Here is an 18,480-nt window from a genome sequence, read left to right on the forward strand (position 1 = left end):
ATTCTGACATAAAAAGCCCATCTAAAAAGTACTCCTTAGACAAGTTTTCTGTTTTGTAGTTTCAAATGAAATTAAATTGAAGAAAGGGAAGTACAACGTCATTCTAATTCTAAAGTCGCTGTTTAGATTAGTGGCGCACGCAAAGAAGAGAAGAAATAGACATTTTTAAGCACAAGTGGACCAGCCGTCTTCAATCTTCACAACGCAACTTCACCATCAATATTCACAACTTCCCTTTTACCTAATTTTCAACTTATCTAATTATTAATGTTTGGTTGATTGGAAAGGTAATTGATGTCCAACTTAATTAAATTCCCTCCATTTCTTCTTACTTTTAAATGCGCTCATTATCCATAGATGTCGGTGCCAAAATTTAGACATTAGGATTTTTCCCGATTATGAATGCTTCTTTATTTTGTTACTGTAGCATTAAAAAGGTAAAGCCTGGGCATTTTTAATTGTAGTTAAAGTACGTTCAGCTATATTATTTTTATTTCAATAACCTGAAAATTCTTATTCGCTGTAGAATTTGTAGTACTAATATTTATGATATAATGCATATTTTAACGTGGTAAAACAGCTTTACTTTTGTTTACTGTTGGCCTTAAAAGAGTAAAACATGGGCATTTTTAACTGTGCTTAATGTATATTCAGCTAAAATATGGAGTAGTTTAATTTCAATTAACCATCATCAAAAGATTATTATCACACTCCGAATGCTAGTGTATTTTTTGTGATAAGTATTGAAATTATTTTTATTAATTCATAGTATCACTCAAGTAATTATTTTAAATATAATTTCATCGAGTCCGATATTAAAACTATACTACTTTGTTTGGATCATGCATCTTTGCCATATCCGTCACCTTATCTGTGCATCAACTAGTACTTATCTCAAATATGTATAGAAAAAACTTTATATAGTACAAATAAATAATTCCACATCCCAATTATGTTCTTTTATTGTAATACAGCGGGAGAGGAGCGGTAGTTCACCAGTACCACCAACATAAGTTCTTATATCCATGTTATTTGAAAAGTAAATTGGGATTGGTCAAAACATACTAAATTTAATTGCAAAAGTTAGCTTTTAAGACATACATAAACTGAATTCACGTAAAGGAGTAAGTACATAATTTAGTAATTTTTGGATACTCAAGATTATTCAATATATACCTTAATAAGAATTAAGATTGATCTGCTTATTGTTTATGTTTTTGTTTCACTCTTCGCGGCGGTTTAAATAACGTCCCTGATCACAAATTTGCAAGTTAAAAACGATTCCTAAAACAAAAAAAAAAACAAAGATATCTATAAACACGTAGTTAAAGTGGAGTATAATTTGATATTGTACGTCCCCAATTGCATTCCATTATTGACTTGCAATTTTAAAATAGCAATAATTCACCATATTCCAATTCCCATTTTAATATCGATCTACTTTCTTCATTTCTTTTAATTAAATCATGGAGTAGCACGGTTTCAGTAAAAATAATTGATAATTATAAGTTTATAAAATAATATAATGTGTGATAATATTTTTAAATAAAAAGAGATTTATTTTTATGAAAGTGAGAAAGGCACTTCTATATTTTAAGTTACAAAATTAATTAACAAAATTTACGACTCTCGTTTCTCTCTCACTCTCCCTCTTCCATGGAAGACGCGATTCCAGCAACGGAACAGCCAGCATCAGAATCAACCGCGGAGCCGAACCACGTGCTAGTCCCGCCGGGGCTGACGCCGGAGGAGTTCGAGGATCTCAAACCCGCGGTGGCGGAATTCCACAATTACAGGGTCAACGCCGGCCAGTGCTCCTCCATACTCGCGCAGCGCGTCCACGCGCCGCCGCAGCACGTCTGGTCCATCCTCCGCCACTTCGACAAGCCGCAGACCTACAAGCACTTCATCAAGAGCTGCACCGTGGGCGACGGCTTCGTCGTCCGCGTCGGCGAGCTGCGCGACGTCAGCGTCGTATCGGGGCTGCCGGCGGCCACCAGCACCGAGCGCCTCGACATCCTCGACGACGAGCGGCGCGTCACCGGCTTCAGCATCGTCGGCGGCGATCACCGCCTCAGGAATTACCGATCCGTGACGTCCGTGCACGAGCTCCGCGGCGCGATCTCCACCGTCGTGCTGGAGTCGTACGCGGTGGACGTGCCGGAGGGGAACACGGAGGAGGACACGCGACTCTTCGCCGACACCGTCGTGAAGCTCAATCTGCAGAAGCTCGCCTCCGTCGCCGAAGCTAGGGCTACGATCGATTGAATTTACAGGTAAATCAATTCCTATCTACGGTCGATTTGCACACAATTCTGCAATTCCACTTCTGGAAATAAGATTCCGAGAAAAAATGAGGGGTTTCTTTATTCTCAATTTCAATTGAACTCTTTGTATTGTTGTTTGAGTGTTGTGTGAATTTTGATTTATGGTGGATATTGATCAATAATTGGGAATAATATTGGGAAGAATATTTGTAATTGTAAATTAGAATATTGGCGATTGTGGAGTAATTGAGATCTGAGAATTTGACGTCAATCAATTTATTCTTATTCGATTGGTAATTTTGCATTGGAATTTGAAAGGCACTATTACTATATATAGGCTAATGCAAATATGCAATGTACTGTATGTATAAATCTGTATTTTGTTTATTTAGGAGTACTAATATTGTACATTGGTAAAAATTAGTTTTGGAGCAATTGTTTTAGTTTAGGTGTTGCACTTTCTTTGTTGCCAACAAATTCAAACTAATTATATTCAACATTAGTTTGACCTTACTAAAATTTCATGTATTAAGGACACCTCACACTTAAAATTCAGACATTAATCTGACTCTTAATCAATTTCATATTTTCATATACTATCAATATTTTTTACTTCTTGTTTTGTTTAAACTTCTTGTTTTTTTGAATGGTTTCTGATTTTTTGCAATGAGTCATAAGCATTATATCCATAGATTCTAAAATTATAATTTGTGGAGGATACTATGGAAGAAGATGCCAGAATTTGGAATTACTGATATCGCTAATAACGGACTTAAATGACAATATTTACAGTTAAAGTTTGGCGTATTTTTGTTATTACTTTAGTTTATACACTTACTTTTAAATAGAATAAAGAACATGAGAAAAATTGACACGAAGTCAATCAATGAACTAAAAAACATTATTAGATTTAGATTTAGTTAATGTGATATAAAAATACAAGTTATATGTTTTATTTTTGCATATAATACATTTAGGATATTTTTAAAATGCTTAAATAAAAATCCAAACAAAGCCCAGCCCAGTCCGACCCAACCCGGGCCCATGTGGCAAGTGGGCCTGGGCAAGGCCGGGCTTAGCAAAATTAGAAAAATTCAGGCCCAACCCAGCCCACCTCAAACATGGTACTGGCCCGGCCCGGGCCTCAATATAGGCGGGCCTCAGCGGGCCCGGCCCGACCCATTTGACATCTCTGAGATTGACCTTGCGATGGATTATCATTTGCCTATCCATTGCTCCTCGGGGGATACATTCTTTTGGGTAGAGTGGATGCCTTTAACCTCTGTAATCATGTCTCATGGAGTGTTTACTGATTCCTCCCCCTCATCGTCCTCGTCCACCTCGTTTTGAGGTTAATATTTGGAGTTTAGTTGGGTTTGGAACTGGTTTGAGTGGAAGGGGTAAAGTATTAGGCATCTTTGGTAGGAAGGTTATTCTTGATGATAAATATGTAGTTTCTGGATTGTTAAAAATCCATGCTGTTGGGGGTAGAAGTTTGGATGTAATTGAACACTCTAGAGAGTTTGGGAGCATATGCATCAATGATCGTCTGCATTGCAATAGTGGTAGGCTGCATTGGATAAGAGAGGACACCGGTGAAATTTGGGCAGCTGATCTTGATTCGCGTGAGTTAATTTCATTCTCGTATCCTACTTGTGGTGAAAAAAATGTCTCTCTATGTTTAACCTTCGCGAGACCCTTTGTCTCTCTGTTATTGGTGGTGAAGATCAGGGATAAAGTATTTGTATATGGAAAATGGTTGTGTATGGGGAAGGTTCTTCTTGGGTTAAATTCACGAGTTTGGTGCTCCTGTTGGGTATCGCATCCGTCCCTGTCGGCCTGTAAAATATTTTGAGAATGGGAATTTTCTGCTTCTGTCTGACAGACATACTGGCTACCTTGAGTTTTTCTGTAGTGGTTATAGAAAACAGATTATCGAGTTAGATGGGTCCTTGAAGGAGTGAACTGGAGAAGAAAAGCTTTAGTTATCACCAATTCACTCCTACATTTAAGTCACTGCTGACTCTAATGGGTGATGAGCATTCGGCTGTTATTAAATCCATAAATATTTGTGATTATTTACATTTGAATATAGTAACCAATTTATACTTCTAATTTTTTGAATGATTGTGCATGTTCCTTTTAAGAAGAGCGTGTTAAGAGTTTGATGTGTGTTAGATGTGAAATGGCTGAAAGATTGAAGATGAAGAATTGTATACAGATTTTCTGTTGGTTAAACTTCGATCAACCTATGTCGTTTTGTGCATATTGCGGATATATGCAGATTCTTATGATATATTTTGCCTGATTTTGGATATATGCAGATCCTTATGATATATTTTGCCTGATTTTGGATATATACTTTGATATTCATATAGTATTAGTGAAGAAGAAATTTTTTGGATATATATATGCATATTCTTCTTTTGTCTCTTTCTGTTTTATATGATTTGCTTTTATGCTTTATATTATGGAGTTCATGTCTACAACAGTAATATTGCTTCTGTATTCTGCTATGAGTCTATGACCTTCATCAATCAGACATAAATTCAAAGAGCACCTGAAATTTTTTAAAATTATCTTTGAATCAAAATGTGGAAATGGAGAGGACAGCAAATCGTGATGATAGTAGTTCTAATTTTTCAAAATTATCTTTGATTCTTGTATTTGATCTGAATAAGATGACTAAACTTTGAACTTTTATCGATACCTCACTAAGACTATTAAGGTACTGTAGAATTCAAACATGTTGGTCTACTTCTATTACTCCCCATCCCATGGCGTGGAGAGAGAAGATGAGTTCTTGGATTTTCCAAATTTTGAGAAAAAGACGCGGGACTATATTTTAGAGGTAGAGAGTGAGAATTTGGAAGGCCATAATTGCATTGGCCTACTTCTATTACTCCACATCCCATTTTTCACACAAAATCAACAAAACATAGGAAACTGCATATCGTCGAAAGATAGAATGAAAAGAGAATCAAAAGCTTATTTTCCTAATTTCTCATTGTATTCTCCCTATATATGCCTCTACAAAGCTAAGTATATGATTCATTTCAATACTTTTATGTCGTGGAACACTATATATTACGTACAAGTTGGAGCTCTATGTTCACAACTTCCTCGAAGATTTTCCTTGAGCTTTGAGCTTGTGAACTCTCTCGTGTAGTCTCTGTTGATGGTCGTGTATCTTCCAGAGGCCATGGCCTAGAACCACAGACGAGTATATCCCATGTGTTAAAATAGGTGCCAGAATGTTTATTTTAATTTATTTTGTCAACAAGATATTTGAATTTAAAAGGTCGAATGAATTAAATTGATTAGGACCTTTTCTAAACTAAATGGTTTTTTTTTCTTCAAGATAACTTTGGAATCATTCCAAAATTTTAATTCTCTTTCAATACCAATTTAGATTTTGTCAAAGTTGAGACTGGTATACAATCCCCAAGATTTTTACAAAAGGCTTCCAGAAAGAGCAAGACCTTAAATCTCTTCAAATTTACAAAAGGAAAAAGTCCCCTTAGACAGATATGCACAAAAGTGATGCACCAACCATAACATAATTAAGACAACAAGTCATTGAATACCCGACAAATAAGTACCACTAGGCACAGGTGACGAACTTCTAGAAGATCGAGTGTTATGCTATATAATTAGATTGTAACACTTTTGAGAAAATAGATGTAAAGGTCATCACATGATCCATACATATATGTGAGTGGTTGATCGATCAGTGTGCATATGCGCGCTACACCGATTTGCAATTCAAAGTAGGAGACAAGATATTCTTAAAATTATCTTCTTCCAATGAAATAATTATAGTATTAAGTTTCAAAGGGAAGCTTAGGCCTTGTTTTGTGGGACTTTACGAAATTCTCAAAGAAATTGGTCATGTCACTTAACATTTTGTGTTGCCACCAAACATTGGCAATGTGCACATTTTTTATGTATCATAGTTTTAGACGTATGTGTATGATTCGAAATATGTGGTCCCTAAGAAAAATTGTTCTAAGCCAATACAAGAAACAATGTTAAGTCTTTAATCTAAGTCGATGAAAACTGTATAAATGCACGATGATAGAAAATAATATGAAGGCATACCTTCCAAAGAGGTAAAATAATGAAGAGTTCCAAAAAGGTAACGAGGTTTAGGAACCCAATCAATATCCATGAAATTGAGGATTCATAATATCACGAGGATTATAATATTTAGCAGTTTGTTTGGCGATAACTTCACTCATACCAAGAAGGTAGCTTCCAAAGCCTCCTACGATTATTGGATTTGAGTGTCAATCAACACATATAACTAGTGTGTATCTAAGAGAAAGGGAGTTTTGTTGGGGATTCTGTGATTACAACAGATAAATACTAGTAGGGCGTAATATAAAGGAAACTAAACTGAAACGAAATTACAATGAATAATTCAAAACAATAAACCGCAAAGTAGGAAATATTAGCCGAGTCTAGGAGTCCTCTTTCCGCAAGACGAGATACGCCCCGGTAGTGCTTTTCGGATTGACGTTTCGTCCCCAAAGATAAAATGGCTACCTCTCGTTTGATGCAGCACTGCAGTCGAAACGAGCTCTGGCGAACTGGAATAAGGCGAGGGCAGAGCTTCGACACTATGCAAGAGAGGAAGAGAATGCTTATGATGATGCTTGAGTTTGTTTCTAGTTTTTGATATGTAGAATGCTAGAATGACTAGTCTATTTATAGGCTCAATCCACATGCAGGGGTCAACAACCTTGATGGAAGTCATCATGGATCATGAAGCAGAGTCTGTAACTGCTGGGGGTTACAAAACGTTACGGATTTTGAATCCCGGATGTATCTGGACATGTACATCCTGAAGTGAGTATTGACTTGATCAGGTCTTCAATCAGCTTGATCAGGTTACTAGTCTGTGCCAGCTCCAGCCTTATCACATCGTTAGACTTCGCTAGCCTGATCAGGTCACCTGGACTCCGCCAGCTTGATCAGGTCACTCAGCTTGATCATGGCGGCTCTACAAGTTGATCAGGTTGTTGGTCCAAAAAAGTAATACCTTGGCAAGGCCTAAGAGCCTAACGACCAAAGACCACTCAAAGATCAATTGTCAAGATCCAAGTCCAAGCCTACAGACTTATTCTAAATATGTCAGTGTCTCTTTCTAATGATGAATGTATAAATATTAGTATAATTTATTGAATAATTTATACTCAACTACCAGTTGTACCATGTATACAATCTATTGATAACTATATATTGAATCCAATGAGAATCTCCAATTACTTTCTAAATTTTGTTCTAAAAGTGTGTGTCTTGCCAAAGTTTTGTATCACGTTCTTCTTTGTGTGCTTTATTGTGGCATCGGCGCTGAAATGAGGGAGGTTCACTCCCATTCATTTCGTACAGGGATCCCGTTCATTGTCGGGGGCAAATCACGCGGTTAGATATGTATGTTGGGAGATTGATTCTTTTCATCTAGGAGAGAGGGTCAACAAGGTCAAGGCACGATGTTGCAAACTACTTGCAACATCAATAGTTTTTAGCAGAGTGTTGACATAAAAATCGCAATAAAGAACGCCTATCAGAAAACCCGATAAGGAATATTAGGAGTCACATGAATTGGAGAAAGGAGGGTCGACTGCTATACTCGATTTTGATCAATGGACAATTTTATAAGTCATTAGCCGCTGCCAAACAAAGAGTTAATGTCATTCAAACAAAAATAATGGAATGTATTGTACTCCCTCCGTCCCAAGGAAGATGACCTCTTTCTTGGACGGCACGGGATTTTATGCAACTTTATTTTGTGTGTTAAATGAAAAAAGTAAAGTAAGAGAGAGGGAATAAAGCAGAGATAAATGGGTTTCCATTTCAAGTAATGGGTCATCTTGATTGGGACAAACTAAAAAGGAAAGTGAGTCATCTTCAATGGGACGGAGGGAATACTAAATTAATTGCGAATGAAATTTTTTGTACTATAATTATATAAACTTTAAATTTTTTTTTACCGATACGGAGTAAAATAAAACATTTTGTACGAGTTATGATAGTAGATACTTATTTTCAAATGGTTCATATAGTTTTGCCAAAGAGGGAATGCATAAAACTGAGAATCTGAGATCAGAAATCAGAACCGCCGCGCCGCTTGTCTCTCCTAGGAGTATTTTTTTTCTAATCCACAAAAATTTGAAATTTATTTTGCAGTATCATTGGAGTAACATTCTTTCTGCATTTTGGGTTTTGCAGATGCTCTAATTCTTCTTCCCAATTCCTTCGAGTATGCCCTTCTCTCTCCGCTCTTAACTAAGTTAATTGGTTATCTATATAGATTAGTAGTGTTTCTTTCTCTACCTGGTACGACTCAAATCTTTTTTTTTTTTTATCAATGAACCTCTAAATCATTTTTGAGGATTTGTCTTCAACTCAAACGCAAAATCCTAGGTAAAATTTAGAATCACTTTGTTTGGTGTGTTTCGTTTAATGTAATGTGCTGATACGGCGCTATTTGCTGAGGATTCATAAGTTTAGTGCGATAAAAATACATGCGGATTAACTGTTTGATAAAATGTCCATATGATGATACATGGGGTTCGTTTGAATGGAATGGTATGTAAGCTGAACGCAACTTATTAGGATAACGTGAACATGCGTATGCTTTCTCTTGCCATTCTTTGAGTGAACCTAATATTGGATTTCTGTAGCTTTACAAAGCCTAGGTTTTTTTGACGGACAAACTTGCCCAATAAAATAAATTAGAATCTATTTAACCTTGCCAATGCTTAGTATTGCTGCAGAGTCTTTCCTTTGGTAAATATTCAGGTCTTAGTCGTAAGTTTTATTATATTCTCAAGGCACATTAGGTACTGTAGAAAGCATATATCTGGTCAGTGCAATATCACAATTTTAAAAATAGGAAACAGACTGAAATGATATCAAATTGATGAAGGACATAATTGTACAGAAATAATCTACTCCTTTGGCATTAAATTACCAATATAGAGTTTTTAATCAACATAAAGAATACTTATCTGAAGGTTTCTGTTAATCTTAAGAAACTTCATTTCGTTGCAGCAGTCTTTGAGCACTCAAGGCATTTTTTGCAACCAAGACCATGTCTTTACAACATGAACGATTATTGGGCAGCCAAAAGTCGTAAGAAAGAGAAAAACTGAAACTTTACCTCTTCATGACTAGTATGTTTAGATGCTTGTAACCCATCTCGCCATGTTATAGAAGATACTTCTCTACAGTTACAATGAGCACTTTGACCCCCCTACATAGTTCAGACTTGTAAATCTTTTTACTGGGCTTAGAATACAAACTTCTCCGATGTCTTGAATTTATTTGTGATTCTAGTTTGATTGTTGTTAATGCTGAAATACACGACACATCTTTGCATTATGTTTTTTTTAGCAGTTGGTGACTTTGTTGGCTTTCTCAGACTCGAATAACCTTTTGAAGGGGCCATGTTCTAGTTACAGTGATGTTTGTTGTTTATTTGGCATCAAAGACATTCGAAATTTTATCTTTGATGAGAAACGCCATTTCACTTTATGGAACACTATTTTAAAGTTTTTTATATATTTGCTTTCTTATTGGTTGGGTTGTTGGCGAAATGAACTAATACCATGTTTGTGTAGGTCATGTACATTTAAAGAGTTTATAACATCCAAACGCTGGACTGTGTAGATAATATATCTATTGGGCTTTAGAAATCATTTCTTTAATCTAATCGACATCCTCAGTGTAATAGTTTGAGCTTTCTTTCATTTTCTTAGGGATTGAGTGAGCTAAAATTGTTCTTCTATGAGAGTGACAGTTTGTAATTTGTCTCGGTTTGTTCAAGGATTGAGAGGAATCTAAATGAATAGGATCAAATCTTAGAAAATAATTTCTTGACGTAACTTAGATCAGGGGAGATTTCATGGATGAAAAGAAACTGAAGTTAATCTTTTTATGCTGGTGAGGGTGTGTGTGTGTTAACTGGTAAGGCCTTCTTGTTTCTCATTTCAACTTACTTAAATTAAATGTTAACTTTCATATGCCCTAGCAGCCTCATGAAGAGGCATATCACTTGTGCTTCGTTTCAGCTTTCCCCCAAACAGACATCAGCAATCACAACATGTGAAATTCTATCTATTATACATTGTTGTTCATGTTTATTCTTAACTTGCTAGGTAAAAATTTTCCTGATGGAGGCTAAGTTCTTCCGCTTTCTCAAGATTGTTGGAGTTGGTTTCAAAGCAAGAGCAGAGGCCGAAGGCCGACTCCTATACCTAAAACTTGGCTATAGCCATGAGGTGGAACTGGCTGTGCCTCCTGCAGTTCGCGTATTCTGCTTCAAAAACAACGTAGTATGCTGCACTGGGATCGACAAGGATAGGGTGCATCAATTTGCTGCTGCAGTCCGGAGTTGCAAGCCTCCTGAAGTTTACAAGGGCAAAGGTATCATGTACATCGACGAGGTCATAAAGAAAAAGGAGGGGAAGAGATCAAAATAAGCTGTGGTGCTCGCAGTTCTGCATATGCTACTCTAGATATCAAGTTTGATAAGCAAATTAGTGCTGTGGCTGAATGTTCTTTTCACTGAGGAGAAACGTTTAGAATGTTTCCATATTTCCTATGTTTCATAACTTAGATTAGATCGGGCCTTTTCAACAGGCTGCTGTTTCTTGAGTCGAAAACATCAGCCATATTGTTTTGCATCTTCGGCTGGGTCTGTGACTTTGTATACTTTGCTTCTTATTGGAGTATTTGGTTTTAGCAATTCTTTTGACTTATTTTTATACTTTGCATCTAAAGTACTGTATCTTGCAAGTAGGGCACGTTTGATTGTGTAGAAAAGACTAGAAACGGGGCCTAATCAATGCTTTCCCACATGTTAGATTTGATGGAAAGTATTCTCACCAGACCCGGGTTAATATTTGTGACCCGTTAAATTTCAGGTTTGTAAAACGCTTTCCGTGGATAACCATAACTCACAACTCTCACGCAATTCTGGACTATCCTGAAGGCGACGAACCTGTCGTGCAGTCCACGTACACTATATATGTATGAAATTGAATGAAATACTTTGTTGGTATGTGTGTTGTTGGTGTAAGATTATGTTGGCCTAACTTTCTACTCATGCGATTTTACCAAGTCAAGAATTCATCCCACTTTCTTGCAGAGCAAGTCGATCTATCATCTTATATACACCAATCTATCATATCTCTCTCACTACTCACCTATTCCTTTCCTGCAAGTAACCTAAATTCTCCACCTGTTTTGGTATTTATTAGGTTCTTGTTTTCTCTTACTTTCTGATCTTGTTTAAATAATCTATAGGAAATATATAAAAATTACGCAATGGCAACTGATATGAGCCGGAACGACGCTGCTTCTAATTCTTCCTTGAAGAAGCCATGCGAGGAAGGTGGAAGCTCTTGGGACAACTTCAAGAATCAGATGAAAGACCACACACACTCCTTCAAACTAGCCTTTCACTCGGTATTATATTCGTTGTAGCTTAATTACAGTTATCTTCATTATAACTATGTTTTTTGTATATATGTTACACTAATTGTTGTAATATATGCAGGTGAAGGAGAAAATCTCAATTCCTGCAAACTGGAGTGTAGATCAAAATCCATCTCATGAATCAATGGAATTGCCATGGGAACGTGACTTCACCTCAGTTTGTTGAGATGTCATCTCTTAATTTATTACTATTGCTGTTATTTTTCTTTTCCCAATAAGAGGTTTCAGATTAGCTGGAATTGATATTTCATGTTAAAATTTGCTAGCTAGCATAGCAGATAGTAATCATATGTTTACCGGGTTATTAAATACTGTATTTTCCTTTGCATTAATTAAGAAGAAATTATAACATCCTTTGCACTTATGTTAAGGACTTTTTGGATATATGTTAAGAAATAAGATAAGGTGTTATATATCTGACTATAATGCCTTTTATTGTGTAAGATATTGGTTAAACATAGAAGTAATAAATTCTATGCTTCAAAAAATAAAGATCTATCAGTTTTGCTAACTATAGACTATTTGTTGGGGGAAAAAAAATATGAGATTCACATGAACACTATCGTTGATTACAAGTAAAAATTTTACTTTTTCAGAGGAAAGAATTGGACAGATAGATTTCCGAATTTCACTTACAATTTTCAATTCTATTATTTGTGGATTGATTTCTCCGACTACAAATTGGATTTTTAATCAGTCGATTTTCATCATTGGTTGTGTGATACGGAAAAATGTTAGCATTAAATTATTTAAATATAGTCAGTTGATGATCGAGATCCAAACTCTAAAGTAAGAACAAAAAGACTGTAATCCCCCTAAACGAAGGTTAAAACTCGAGCAAAATTGAAAATAATATCACAATTATCTATACATATATAAAAGGTGAGTTTTGGCCATTATTTTAAATAATCAAAAATTTTGGATAAGATTTTAAATATTCAATAGTTATGGGCGTTTAGAAAATAATAATGCAAAATTAAAGCAATTTAATGTTGCCACTACACCACAATCGGTTACATAATTTATTGGTGCATTTGATTTGAAATTTTAATAGAGAAATGAACGTTAAAATAAACGTCAATTGACCATAATTGATTGATATTATTGCAGTATGAAATACAACATAAAACAAGTCTCTATAAATACTCATTCACAAGACGTCTTCTTTCAACGAAATTCCAACAATAAAAGTAAGAAGAAATGACATGGAATGCAAATTGCTGAATTTGATTTTGAAATTGGTGAGTATTTTGTGAAATTTTATAGTCCATGAATTTTTATAATATTGTGATTTTCAATAGTGGACTTCTTGCATAATTTTATATCATGAACTCTTGTGTTTACACAAAGTTACAATATAATATATGTGATTGATTTTTGTTTGGAGTTCTTACCAGCGAATGGAAGCAAACTGACTGGATGAAAAAAATGACGCCAACGTATGACAATGGAAGTGCTAGAAAAGATTACCAAAGAAGATGAAGGTTATTCAAATAATGGAGGCGGAAAGAAAATGTTGGGAGAGAAGATAAATAGAAACGTATTAGAGCATGTATAATAGAAGATAGGGGGGAATTTTTTAGCCTAATTAAATATATTTTTTTCTTTGTTTTTTGATTAATGGTTTATTATTGATTGATTTTTAAGTGATGGAATCATGGAACTAATTGAATATTAGCATGGAAAGTCTACCATCATTTATAATATTTTAATTTTCACTTAATAATATTGATATCGTTGGGGTAAATATATACCAATCGGAAGAATTAGATTATTCCACTTCCAAAATTAACCAAATATTAGATGTATATTAAAATATTATTATATTATATGAAATTGGTTTTTTTTTTTCAACCAGTTGACCATACAATCATGGGGAATACGTTTTTTTGGGTAATTAAGATGAAGTGATGAGATGTGTAATCAGTTTAAAGATGAATAAAAAGTATAATTTTTAAAAGTGCTAAAATTAATCAACAACATAATTCACTCATGGAAAGCTAAATTTTCGAAATTACCAAAATAATAAACATAATCAATTATAGAATTGATTGGTCATTAATGAGATTATTGATATGAATTGCTGAGTGAGATTAATGAGATTATTTTGTTAAAATGCTTTTTATATTATTGTCATTTATTTATTCTGAATAATTAATTAACTTTTGTTAATATTTTATTTAATTGGATAGTTAAAAAAGTGATTCAAAAATTATTATAATATTTGTAATGAAAATTTTAATCCATCAACCAAGCATTTCAAATTAAGATTATCCTAAATATAACATAAGCAATCAAACAATTTATATAATTCAATACTATTAATTTAGTCATACAAAAAGTTCATTACCGCACAAAACTCTAACTGAATTCTTAATTAGCAATAGACTGTGTAACTCTAAATGAATTCTCAATTAGCAATAGACTGTGTAACTGATTCTAATTAGTTGGTCCAACAAAAAGAAAATTTGCAACATGGTAATTGTAAAGTAGCATAAAAAATAGTATAGATGTTTCATATTTCAATAAGCCACGTTTAAAAGTACAATAAATAAAGATCAACGTTACAACATTCAAAAGGGCTATATTATTCATAGTGTTAATTCAACCAATTAATGTACTAATATTTTGTGTAATTTATCATTTGAATTTTTTTATGGTCATAATTTTGACGTTTTGAATATTATGAGTTATCGATTTATTATTTTGTTAAAAGTGTGATTTACATTATTTTTAGTTGAGATATATGAAGGATTGTTTTAAACATATTTTTAAATGTGTCTAACACTTGATATAGTCTCTTTGTCGTTGTCCAAATAATTATGTCTGCCTTGATTCCATTTCAAATATGTTTAACTTTATGTCTTTAGGTGTAAAATGAATCGAGGAGCATATAGCTCTGTAGGCTAATTTATTAGAGATAGATATTAAAAGGGAAATTATGTATAGAGATAGAATAACCCAAATTTTGTATAAATAGTGACAGCGACGAATCCCAATATCTCGTAAAAAAATTCCCATAACTGCAAAAGCATTCTGTTTTGCATTTGGGGAGGGAAATTCAGTTAATTCGTTGGCAAAATGAAAAACGATAAACCCCAAATTGGAAAACCCCCGCGAATTTTGAAGCTCAACCGCTTCAAGCTTTCCTGTATATATATACATATACATACTCTCCAAATCAGCTCATCTCTTTCACAAATTCAGTTTCCAAAATCAACCTGCATTCGATACAGATTCTCGCAATCGCGGTATGGATTTCCCAGTTGAAGGTCCCAAGCCCAAGAGGAGAAGGGGCCGCCCAAAAAAGGATGGTGGAGACCCCTCTCGTTCTCGTTCTCGTTCTCGTTCTCGTTCTCAACCGACGCCTGCTGCCATCCCTCCTTCTCAACCAACGCCTTCTGCCATCCCTCCTCACATTCTTGGTTTGTACTCTTGTTCTTCCTTCCTTTCGACCTACTTTTTTCAATTTTTAGTAATGTTTCTCTTTTTGGTGGCCAGCACCTCAACGAACCACCTTAAAACCCCATATCCTTAAGGTTCAAATCGGAGAGGTACATTTCTTGTTTTTCTTTATTGTTTAAGCTTCTATTTCCTTGCTTTTGGCCTTCTAAAATGGTTAATGACTTTTGTTGCTAAGCAATTGTGGGAAGAAACTAGAATGTGCCTTCTTGTAGAGAATGTGAATTAAGTGCTTTCTTGGTGATTAATTGCTTTTCAGTTAACAAGTTTGGCCTTCATGCTTTTATGGTTAATGGCTAAGCAATCATGGAAAGAAACTAGCATGTGCCTTCTCGTAGTGAATGTGGCCAGGTTATGTTTTAAACTTGGCGAATTAAGTGCGTTCTTGGTGAATTATCGCTTTTCAGTTAACAAGTTTGGCCGTCGTGCTTTTATGGTTGATGGCTGTTGTTTCTAAGCCTTCTTGTAGAGATTGTGGCCAGTTTATGTTACTATTGAACTTAGCAAATTAAGAGCATTCTTGGTGAATTATGGCTTTTGATTTAAGAAGTCAGATCGGTCAGTTTCTACACTCTTGTTAGTTTGAATTATGGCTTTTGATTTAAGAAGTCAGATCGGTCAGTTTCTACACTCTTGTTAGTTTGAATTATGGCAATCCATGTATGCACATCTCATGAACAATATTTTTTTTTCACTAGGAAAAGTTTTTTAAAGTGCTATAATTGGTTACCTTGTAATAGCAACCAAGTATGGTGTATGTGTGAAATGCAAGTTTTGATTAATTTTGAATCGTCTGCATAAGGAATTTCTCAATTATTATACATAAGATTTGTTTACTACTCCACGTTCAACCATTTGCTAATGAGGGTTCAAAGATTTTTGCATAATTTTAGTGCACCTGTAAATTTTTTTAGGTAGAGTAGAGTGAATGCATGTGGCAGAACTTCATATAAATATGTTATGTGAATTGGCTAGGTCGATGATGTAGTTCAACTCTTCTGAATTCCTTTCTGCTTATTGCACTTAGGCTATGTTTATTTCTTTCAGTAATCTTCTCTCTGCACTATTTGCATGGACATGGAACCATTAAGCATAGTTGCATATCTTCTCTCTGATAACCCATAAATGTCATTGACATTGAATTGAGAATACCTAAATTTGTTAAAAGAATCTATCTAATAAAGTAGAATGTTATTTATCATTCATGTCTTGTGTTGGTGATTGTGGTTTAAAAGGAGTAGTCGACTGTTCGAGGATAGAGGATTAAGTTACATTTGGAGTTTCTTTAATAACAAGACTTGAAGGTCTTTTTTGGTTTGCTATTGGAGTTTAGAGCTATTAATATTTTGTTTTAGTATGAAGAAAAGGGAGTCCGTTGGGTTAGTACTCTTAGACATTTCTTGGTGTTTCCTATAAAATCATTGTCGACCCTCTTATGCTTGATGACGCTTGTCGTCTAATTAATGCTTTTTGGTTTCTCATATTTGTAGGACATTGTTTCAAAGATCACAGATTTGACAAAAGAAGAATCATGGAAAGATGATACACTGTGCATTTTGTCTGCTACTGGTTCAGTCTCTACTGTTAACATAGGCTTTGACAAGAACTCTGTTAGCCGTGACATTCCTGAGGTTGTGCTACTGATAATCTCTGTTATGATATTCCTTATGGTAAATTTAATTGTAATGTATTGCTATTGTTCTTGTGCCTGAAAATGAACTGGTTTGTTGATGAATTGACAGGGACGTTATGGCATATTGTCGTTAAATGGTAGCTACTCAGTATCGGAGAGCAGGGATTGTCAAACTGAGGGGCTGATGGTGTCACTGGTCAGGTCGGATAACTCTGTATTTGGTGGTACCGTTGTTGGAACGCTTATAGCTGCATCGCCCGTTCTGGTTATAGTTGGGGGCTTCTCAAAGGCCAAGGGTGGCGATGGTGATGGCGGTGGCGGTGGCAGAGGCAGAGGCGGAGGCGGAGGCTCCTCATCTGATCCACCTCCTTCTGATTCTAGAGCTCCCTCTGCAAGGGGCAGTGGAAGCGGAGGCAGAGGCAGAGGCAGAGGCAGAGGCAAAGGCAGGAGCAGAGGCAGAGCCAGGGGCAGAGGCAGAGCCAGGGGCAGAGGCGCAGGCAGAGGTTCCCCATCTGCAGAGGGCAGAAGATCAGGCTCAGGCTCCTCATCTGATTCACATCCTCCTGCAGAGGGCAGCGGAGGCAGAGGCTCATCTGATCCACCTCCTTCTGATAGGAGAGCTCCCTTTGCAAAGGGCAGTGGAGCTCCCTCTAATCCACCTTCCAAATTGTGAGCTCCCTTTTCAGATGGTTCAAGTGATTTTAAGCCTTTTCAGTTCATCTAATCCACCTTCCCGTTGCAGAAGCAGAGGCGGAGGCGGAACTCCCTTTCATTGAAGTTCCCTCTTCAGATGGTTCAAGTGATGATACCCTTGTGCCGTTGATTCAATCCTAACCAATACACAGCTTTACTGTACTTGTTTTTCCAATGTAAGCAAATCATCCATCACAGATACACAGCTTCTTCTTTTAGTTGTTTCGATTGTAGCAAAATGCTATACTTTTTCTCATTCAGATATATCACCATGTGTCAATACTTTGCTCAATCAATATCTAGTCTTTCTCTCCCTTTCCTTAAATTTTCTATTTCGTTTTCTAGTAGTATTCTTTTCATTATTATTCCTTTTGTTGGGTTGGTATGATTTAATTTTCTTTCTGTTCTGTTTTTAATAGGAGTACGTACGTTTGAAAACGTATCTCTAGTTACATAATATGAGTGGTTAGTTTAATCATGTTATAAAATAAAGTGCGACTTTAAAATTAAATAATTACTATAGTATTTAAAGGTGTAGTAATTTAATTTGATATTAGTTTATTTTTAATATGTTATGCAATTATGTGGGATGCGAAAGAGATCAGTTGTGACTCTACAGTACAGCAATTACATGCGGTTAAAGGTTGGAGATAATGCTAGTGGAAGGGTAGTAGTAAATACTCATATATTAGGAATTTTTAAAATTATTAGTATCTTATAATTTAATGGAATGGTGTCCAAAATTTTAAGAAATTATTTGTTTTATCCAAATTATTATTTTCTATGAAAGTGTTAGTGTATGGACATTAATCGATTAAAATCAACACAGATTTCGTAAGGATGAATTTATGTTATTTATAAATGATGCTATTAGTAGTGACAGCAAGAAGCCAAATGGAATGGTGTGAGACAGCAATA

General features: G+C 35.3%; 3 protein-coding genes and 1 pseudogene across 6 annotated transcripts; all 4 read left to right on the forward strand.

Moving 5' to 3' along the window:
* Positions 1-1,596: 1,596 nt before the first annotated feature.
* Positions 1,597-2,564, forward strand: LOC125211609 (abscisic acid receptor PYR1 pseudogene; annotated as a pseudogene).
* Positions 2,565-8,275: 5,711 nt separating this feature from the next.
* LOC125210833 (large ribosomal subunit protein uL6m-like) lies at positions 8,276-11,022 on the forward strand. 4 transcript variants are annotated; one of them, XM_048110438.1, is made up of 4 exons: positions 8,276-8,415; positions 8,502-8,532; positions 9,327-9,407; positions 10,433-11,022. In XM_048110438.1, the coding sequence occupies exon 4, from the start codon at positions 10,448-10,450 to the stop codon at positions 10,754-10,756; it is 309 nt and encodes a 102-aa protein (XP_047966395.1). In that variant the 5' UTR covers positions 8,276-8,415; positions 8,502-8,532; positions 9,327-9,407; positions 10,433-10,447; the 3' UTR covers positions 10,757-11,022. The 4 variants fall into 4 exon arrangements, with proteins under 4 accessions (XP_047966395.1, XP_047966393.1, XP_047966391.1 ...); XM_048110436.1 differs by having other exon boundaries at positions 9,330-9,407; XM_048110434.2 differs by lacking the exon at positions 9,327-9,407 and having other exon boundaries at positions 8,284-8,415.
* On the forward strand, positions 10,830-12,123 carry LOC148931087 (uncharacterized). The gene is given in 4 exon segments (XM_089066715.1): positions 10,830-10,853; positions 11,106-11,342; positions 11,583-11,744; positions 11,836-12,123. Coding segments are annotated over 4 exon segments (528 nt in total). The 3' UTR covers positions 11,941-12,123.
* A 2,685-nt stretch (positions 12,124-14,808) lies between these two features.
* Positions 14,809-17,854, forward strand: LOC125209372 (uncharacterized). The gene is made up of 5 exons (XM_048108970.2): positions 14,809-15,199; positions 15,276-15,328; positions 16,727-16,867; positions 16,979-17,538; positions 17,612-17,854. Exons 1-5 carry the CDS (start codon positions 15,028-15,030, stop codon positions 17,643-17,645), a joined length of 960 nt encoding a protein of 319 aa, XP_047964927.1. The 5' UTR covers positions 14,809-15,027; the 3' UTR covers positions 17,646-17,854.
* Positions 17,855-18,480: the final 626 nt, after the last annotated feature.

Source organism: Salvia hispanica, chromosome 3, assembly GCF_029641045.1.
Source record: "Salvia hispanica isolate PSC_SH4W2 chromosome 3, Shi_PSC_v1, whole genome shotgun sequence".
NCBI lineage: Eukaryota > Viridiplantae > Streptophyta > Magnoliopsida > Lamiales > Lamiaceae > Salvia > Salvia hispanica.